This window comes from Durio zibethinus, chromosome 2 (assembly GCF_047325235.1).
Source record: "Durio zibethinus cultivar Kanyao isolate XHJ-2024 chromosome 2, ASM4732523v1, whole genome shotgun sequence".
NCBI classification, from domain to species: domain Eukaryota; kingdom Viridiplantae; phylum Streptophyta; class Magnoliopsida; order Malvales; family Malvaceae; genus Durio; species Durio zibethinus.
This window is the reverse complement of record NC_143163.1, coordinates 31,195,584-31,204,639: the sequence shown is the minus strand read 5'-3', so window position 1 is coordinate 31,204,639 and position 9,056 is coordinate 31,195,584. Positions and strand designations below refer to the sequence as shown.

The 9,056-nt window shown below is 26.9% G+C and overlaps 1 protein-coding gene across 1 annotated transcript; it reads right to left on the bottom strand.

Annotated features, from left to right (window-relative positions):
• Nucleotides 1–1,603: 1,603 nt before the first annotated feature.
• LOC111317408 (zinc finger protein 5-like) lies at nucleotides 1,604–3,007 on the bottom strand. The gene has a single exon (XM_022919831.2). It carries the CDS (start codon nucleotides 2,862–2,864, stop codon nucleotides 2,094–2,096), a length of 771 nt encoding a protein of 256 aa, XP_022775566.1. The 5' UTR covers nucleotides 2,865–3,007; the 3' UTR covers nucleotides 1,604–2,093.
• Nucleotides 3,008–9,056: the final 6,049 nt, after the last annotated feature.

Genomic DNA, 9,056 nt, shown 5'->3' with positions numbered 1-9,056 from the left:
CTAACATTTTTCCCCTTCAAGAATACTGGCCAGCTAATTCTGAGATTAGTTAATTAGTTATCATGAAGATTAGTTGAAAAAAAAAAACGTAGTTATGAAGATTACTTTGTGATTGCAACACAAACACAATATTGGGAGAATCATTCAAACTTGATGGTCTTTTTTATTTTTTATTTAATTATTAAAAGAGGGTAGTTGCATACTCAAACATGCACATATTTTGGTATTGAATTACAAATCATAATTAAATTAAATTAAACAGTACTATTAAGAAAGTGCTAATCCAAATTCAATTATATATGGAATGGATAACGTCTTAAACTTAACTTCTCCAAGAAATACATTGTTTACTAAAGCTTCTGATTTATACATTTATGTGTGCGAAATTCATATAAATCATTATTTTATATGTTGCTTCATTTTATATCTGATTGAAATTTGGAAATTTTAATCTTACATAAGTGTTATAACTTGAATTAAAATCTCTATCCAAAAATTTTCCCATTTTACCTTTTAGACTCGAGTGAGTTGTTAATTAGTAAGAATTATCCTCTCTTATATATAGTCAAAACTCAAACGATCTCCTTGCAAGCAAAAATAAATATTACTGTACAGCGTACGTATATATAATGATTCTATTAAAAAAGATTAATTACACGATCAAAATTTGATTAAGAATAATTAACCACATTCTAGAATCACTAGAGTTCCACCACGAATTACATATATAATCGTTCAGTATATACTTAAACAAGAATATATATATATATATATATATAAATATTTATATATATATATATATATATATATGAAATGGCAAATGTATATATGTTTGTTGAAACAAGAAACAAGAAACAAGAAATGACAAGCCTGTTTTAAAAACTCGAATGAAGTTGTCACTCATAACATGTGGCAGTCATAAGCCTAATTTATAGAAACACACCCCAAATTGAATAAAATGATGAAGGGAAAAAAAGAAAAAAGACAGATTGTTTGTGGTAATGAACATTGACAACAAGCATTTACAAACAATCTGATGCCAAGTAACTAAGGGTAAGAAAATTTTGGAGATAGTCATAACCAGCATCAAAAGATAAAAACAATTTGGAATGAACTGTTAGAAAAGAAAATAAGTAGACCTCTAGTTTTCTGTGTAAGAAGTGGAAAGACAACTCATTCTAAATTGAGCAAACTTCAAAAATTACAGCGACAAAAAGTTTCTAGCAATTAAAAGATGTTCATCTTGGGTAGCTAGCTAGTCTTTGGTTTCAATGGGTAGATAACCAGCCTTAAACAACAGTCAAACCTCAAACGCCAAGGCATTCCTAACAAAAACAACTAGAGATACGTTGTTCATGAATCCAATGACAATTGGTTCCAGTTAGTGGGAATGTTGTTCAAGATCAAGGTTTGTGGGCTGGTAAAGAACGAAAACCAAAAAACCATAGAAATTAACTAACAACATTTTCACCTTGTATTATAAAAAATGCTCGCCGCTTAACGTATAGGAGAGACAATTGATCATTGGAGTATTAGGGTTGCATCGCAACTTATCTAGTATTAGTAATAATTAATATTGCTTGGCTATTTGTCCAGACAGTGGTAATCTGCAAGTTCGATGGGTGTCCTTCAATAGATCATAAAGATGAACAACTTTAACTATGAAAATCTACAAAGAAAAAAAAAAAAGATGGTATGATGCCAAATTACTGTATAAAATAGACAACTATCAGCAAAAATGAAGAAAATCTTTTTTTTTTCTTTGAATTTTGACAACCCGAAAGGGATGATCTAGCATCTAAATCCAATCCGGTGGCTCTCTGCTTCGTTACGTGTCACAAGAGTAAATACAGCATGTGTATGTATGACGTTCCATCGTCATAAAATTGAGATATATAACAGTTTTGGCAAATTGTATACTCTCTCAAAGATTGAATTTTGGTTTCTTTTTCGAGTTCCAGTCTAGCCGTTGCTGAAGTGTTTTTTGCAGCCGAGTGTGATGAATTCTGGGATTTGGTCAGAAGGTAGAAAGAATTCATATCAATGGAGAAGACATGGCACTGTTAACCTTTAATTGATTTATGTAAATGCGCTTATATGCCACTTCCAGAGGAACTCTGTATTGTAGATTGCAAGCTGAGGCCTAATTGAAGATCCAAGGATTTACAGCTTTGCTTTGATGAAGTCAAAGAGGAAGGCTTGATACTAACAGCAGGCCAGTTTTCTCTCGATCTATCAGCTTGTGTTAGCGTGAACATCGATGAATAATCTTGTGGGAAAGGGATCATTTGAGATGGCAGAGCATACCATTTTGATGTCTGAGAGCCGTTAAGATGGGCATTTTGTTCATATTGGTTGAAACTAATTTGAGATTCTTCGTAAATAGTGAACTCAGGAGCACTGTAACAGGGAGAATCATAGTACCATGGAGAGGAGCCTTGGAAGCTGAAACCAAGGCTTTTTTGGAAAGGCTGAAGATAACAGTTGATGCTGGCTCTCTTGGCTTGAAGCTGCAACCTTTTTTTCTTCATTCTCTCTTTCTTGTGAGCATTTTGATGACCTCCAAGCGCCTGCGAGTTTGCGAATTCCTTGAAGCAATATTGGCACTCGAATTTCTTGTCATCAGTCTCTCCTGTCGAGCTTTTCTCCTTGAAAGGAGTCTCCCTGGTAGATGAAATTGTGTTTGATGAATTTACACTTTCATCACCTTCAGCACAACCTTTCAGGAAATTCCCATTGTTCTTACTTGGGTTAAGCTCAAACCCAAACAACCTAAGCTTCTTGTCGGCACAGGATCCAGCTTGAGAACAACCATTTGCACCATCACATGTCTGAGAAGCAAGACTATAGGCATCCTTTTCCATCTCTCTTGAAAAACTAGTATAAGAAAATTTTCTTTTCTCTAAATGTACTTATGACTATGAGTTGTTTGGCTTGTCTTCCTTTTTATAGTAATTCTATGGTTTCCAACAATGCAATGCATCAATGGCCAAAAAAAAAATTGCAATGCAATGCAATGCATCTTAAAGAGGAATAGTTTTATAATAATCATGAACAGCATAAGCGTAAACGTGGGTCAATAGAAAAAAAAAAAAAAAAGGCAGAAAACTAGAAAAGTCGGATCAGATTAGCCGTCTCATGCAATAATATTTGATTTTCCTTTTGTTTATAATTAAATAAATGAACTTGTGTATTTTGTAGTAGATACATTTCAAACTTTCTCAATCAAAGAGGATTCATTATGATTTTTTTAGACGAGGAATTCTATGGTCCGTAACCAATTTTAAATAGATAAAGACGTTAAATTATGGTACCACTTGCACATTTAAAACAAATATTCCATTCGGGAAAAGAGGATTAAAGTTATTATTATACTAATCTCTAATTTACAAAAGTCAAAGAAAAAAGGGGACATAATCTTCCTGGTAGGAAGTGCTTCTAAAGATATATGTATCTCATTAGATAATTAGTGTAATTATTTATATATTTTATGTTTAATATATGTAAAATTTAAAATTTATTATATTATAATTTTTATTGACATGTTAAATACAGAATACATATTTTAGAAGTTATCAAACTCATATATTTTTTTAAAATTTTAAACCATGATTTTTTTATATAATTTTTATATCATTTTAAAAAACAATCCATCTATCCACAGCCCCTATTCTACCTAAATTCCATAATCAAGAAGATTTTTTTATTAAATCAACTAATCGGTCAGTGGATTGATCATGTATATTAATAATCTAATTTACCTCTCCAAGCTTATCATAAAATATAAGAACAGTACTGTAACTTAATTAATTAAAGACTTGTATGAATGGGATGACTTTGGGTATGGGGGTGTGGGTCCATCCACCACAGATCTCCAAATAATGCTTAAACAATGCTGAGTTCTGTAGAAATGAGATTATTCAGCACTTGAATACTTGATGAAGCTTCTCTGCAATTATCCCTCCCCACCCACAGGTTTTTTTTTTTAGAAAAAATAAATATATAAAATGGAAAGTAATCTGTCTATCTTGACCATGCATTGCTCTGGGAATGGGATTACAATATTAAGAAAGAGTAGTTACTAAACAAAGGAATATAAAGAAGTGGGCAATGATGTCAGCATATATACTAATCAGGGTCTTCGATGAGATCTGGGCATATCTTTTTTGAGCAGGCAAAGCCTATTTTATACCAAAAGAATATGTTTTCAGGTGAATCAAGTCATTAACTAATATTATTGTATACATAATCAAAGCATTTGTGTTGGACAGTTGTTCTTGTTGGACCCCACTTTATGTAGCTTTGGGACATGTTAGAAACTGTGTTGGATTGTATTGTTATTTCAATGTCTCAATAGTAGCATGCTATCTCATTGGCAGAAGAAGTCCACCAATAGATCTCTCATGCTAATCAGTTCCCCACTCCTTTATTTTTTATATCCAGCCTATTCAATCAAATTTAGAAGAATTCCAAGTAGGCATTATGTCATTGAGCATTTTGAGAATAAACTGAGGCCATTTTGAAGGAGATTGGATTATGGTGGCTGGGTGGGTGGGTTGGTTTTATTGATTGATTTCAGCTGGTTTCAATTCATTTATCCCTTGCTTTGATAGAGGATCAAAATGTGGCCCCTACCATCAGCCACCATCCAAATTCCTGTTTCCATCCAATCTAATCTTGCTTCTCTTCTGGACAACTCCAAAAGCATTTAAATATATCTTAAAGAAAACCACAAAGAATGCCAAGATTGACTAAGGCAACATGAAAAAATATACTAGTAATCTATAACTTGATTAAGATTTCAGCTACAACAATATTCAAGGGCTCTAAATTCTAATGTGTTTCCACCACTCAATAGAATATTTGATGCAAATCTCACTGCGAATAAAACAAGACAGTTGTAACACTCTTAGACGTCCTTCCCTGATTTTTTTTATCTGATATGCAGGGTTTTCCCACCTGCTCCTGCTACATTTCAAACTCAGGCCTCTGGAATTTGAAATTTTTGTTGCATAATCTTGCAAGAAAAGGTGTTGACTTGGTTATATATTACAAAAAATTTTTTTTACATACTTAGAGTTGTAAGAATAAATTTGATCACTAAAATTAAAAATAGATAATTTTATCAACAAATCACATGAATATTAGTGTTTAACAAGATATAACAACTTCGTTCATTTGTTTATGCACTAATTATGAGATGTTTCAAATAACATAATCCAATTCTACCTAAAAGGAATTTTAATTTAGTTGGGAATTTAAAGATAGAGAAGAGTGTAATGATGAAAAGTGAAAACTCCCCCGTAATGGAAGAAAGAGGGCAAGAGGGAATTGGTCCTACGATGTGCAGTCATGTCATGGTGGAGAAGCAGCTGTTGGAAGGCACTAGGAAATTCATCCAGCTGGTGGAATACTTTGAATAAACATGTAACATGCCAGCCATTTTTTAACTCTAATAATACTTGCTAACTCGGGAAAACATCAAATGACAAGTAAAGACAAAGCGAAAATAACAAACTAATGAAAAAGATACAAGCAAGCATATAACAAAATTAGTTGGGCCTTGATTTGTAAGATTTCTTATGTTTGGTTAGTACGGAAATTTCAAGACATGTTGATCATTTATTTGATATATAAAAATATAAATATTAAAAATGATTGACTTCAATAGTTTTATAAATTTTTAAATTAATAAATTTATTCTTAAATATATAATTTTTATTAATTAATTAAAGTTTAATTTAAATCATTTAAAATTAAAAATAGAATTTATGTTAAATTAAAATTTTTAAGATTTTAAAATTTTAATTCAAATATGTTAAAACTGATTAAGTAAAATATTCTTAGTAAACTTTTTTATAAAATTTAATTTAAATGAATTTTCATTTTTATTATTAGATTTTTTTATAATTAGATTAAAAAAGTGCTAATGTGATTGACTAAAATATCTTAATAAAATTTTAATTTAAAAAATGTTAAAAATGATTGATTAAAATACCATTAGTCATTTTTTATAAATTTTAATTTAAATTCTTTTTTTATTATTATACTGATTTTGTACAATTAGAATTATTTTTTTACATCAAATAAAAGTACAGATAGAACGAGATCAAAATTTAGTATGCATAGGAATAGAACAATTATATGAAGTTTTTTTTAGTTGTTGTAAAAACAATTATATACGTAATTTATGTTGATAAATAAATTTATTAAAAATAAGTATAATTAAGTCATTGAGGCATATTTGTTTTTCTTCTATTTTTTGCCTTTCAATTTTTTGTTTTAATATATTTGTTAACTATAATTATTTATAGATATATGTATGCTAATGATTTTATTATTTATATGTTTTATGAATTAATCATTTAATTTGATTATTGATAACATAACTAAATCTTTTTAGTCACTTGAAATAATTTTTTAACATATCATTCTTACAATTTAGTTTGACTTTTATAATTAATTTCTCTTTTATATTTTTTTCTTCTAAAATTTTATAATTGTTATTCCAATAAACAAAAACTAATATCAAATAAAAAACAAATCTATTACACATTATTTGCCAACAATTAGCACTATGTGATTCATTGAACATTTTAATTGGAATTTCCACTTATAGAATTAATGATTCAGGAGGTAGTGGAGTTACCAACAGCTTAGAATTGGGTCTTGTCAAATTATCATAAGAATTATTTACCTTGAGTGAAATGATAATTGATTTAATTTTTCTTTAACTTTTTTCTTAATATGCACATGTATGATTAATTTATATCTTAAGATTATTTAATCTTTATAAATTGTATTAAATTGTTCATTTTTTTTTGTCATCTAGGTGATTGAATGACTTAACGCTAATTATTATAAGTAAAGAATTATCGAGTGAAGTAAAATTAATTATTTTTTATTAATTCTTTTAAGGTGTGACAAAATTCATTGGAAGTATTTTTTGAATATATTTATGCCAAAGTTACGTTCATATATAAAAATTTGTGTTGTTAATACTAAAAGTGAAACCATTATAAATTGTATAAGTATTACTAACAAGTTTGTTATTCTAAGAATTTAAATTTTCTTAAGAAAACATGACAAGCACTAAGATTAGAAATTTATTTTATTTCATTTTAATTTTTAAAATTATGTATTTTAATGTTTTTATATAATAAAAATTTATATATAATAAAAGTTTTCATATAAAAGAAAAGTTAAGCTTTCAATTGGTAGAACATATAATTACATTTAATTGATGGAAACACCAATGAAAGATCATTCTAAGCAAAAAAAAAAAAAAAAAAGAGACGAAATATTGACTGGTTATGCATAACTTTATCTTTTCAATATGACAAAAAAGTTTGGTATTAAATAATGTTACAATAAAAAAAATACAAATATATTGATTTTAATTTTTTTAGTATAATGTGAAATTCTTTTATTAAGAGAAACATTGCATACCCCTTCATTTTCTCGTTTATATTAGTTAAAAAAATATTTACTATTGTATCAAAAATTTTAAAGTTACCATATTAGGCAATATTTATTCAAAAAAATTGAAATTTATCAAATTAGTTGTTGCTATTACATTTAATATAAAAATATTAACATAAATTATAATTTAACTAAACTTAAAAGTGATTTACAGGATTGATTAGTAAATTTTAGTTTTAAAATCTTTATTTAATTGTGTATTTAGTATTTCATTATTTTAAATTTTAACTTTTCATGATCTTAAGTTGGCATTTAGACTTACAATTAGTGACTAATTAGATTGAGTCAAGTTTTATTATCTATTTCTATTCATAGTGTACTTAATTATTCACTTATGCATTTGAGCAAATTTGACTCAATAATTTATGCATGTTTTCTTTGTTTAAAAAGCAACATTCAAATTGTTTTAAATCCAAATAAAAAAATATATTCAATACTTATAATTGCAATATTACTTTAGAAATACTCTTAAAATTAATTAATTAATTTAACCACAAAGACAATAAAATTAAGACTTGAAGATGAAGAAAAAAAACTTAAATAAGAAAATTTTAAATTGTTACGAAAAATAAATAAAACATATTAAATTCTGATTGGGTTACTAGTTCAAATCAATTTTTGGCTATATTTAATTTTTTTTTAGTTTTAAGTAAATATTAAGTTATTAACTTTTTAAAAGCATTATTGAGTCAAGTTAGTTCTTTTTTATAATTATCTGTATTATATTGTTTCTAATTAAATTAATATTTAAAATGAGTAAAAAAAATATATTTATGCTCAAATTGTGTTGATTAATCTATGTCAATTTAGCTATACTTTTATAATACCGATAATAAACTTCAAAATAGAATGAAAATACAACACAATAATAATTTAAGTACAAAAATGATGAAAATACTAATGATAATTCTAGAAGAAAATCCTTATTCCCATGTCTTACAAGATTAAATGATATAACTTTCTTTGATGATTTTGAAATTCGTATTGCAAAAATATTAATCAGATTAACGAATTTATAATCGTTCATTTTTTGATCAAGTTGCTACTATATGAGTTGAGAAAAATAATTTAAATATTTTATTTGAAAGAGATATCACAATTCATACTCATTTAGGAAGACTCATAGAATTAAATATTATTTGGGTTGTTATGATCACTTACAATATTTTTTTTATTATTTTCACATGAAGAAGTTCATTGGTATCAAAATATCAAAAAAGTCCCTGACAAAAAAAAATTCATTTTCAATGATGGTAATAATAATGAAGTAATAATTAAAAATATATCATCTTTTGATTTAGTAATAGCAATTTTTATTGATAATGTAAGGGTAATTATTGTGAATTTAATATTTTTAAAATTGCTGTTTTTTTAATTTTATAAATTTTATATAGTAAATTTGTTTTCATTACTTTTATCATATATATATATCAAAATTTTTACCAATATTATATACTTAAAAATAGAAATATAGGGCAAAACTTATTAGTTTCATTGATGATAGAATACTTCAAAATATTTAATATTTTATATGCATTTGTACTTTGCTAACAAGTATAAAAATATACACACTA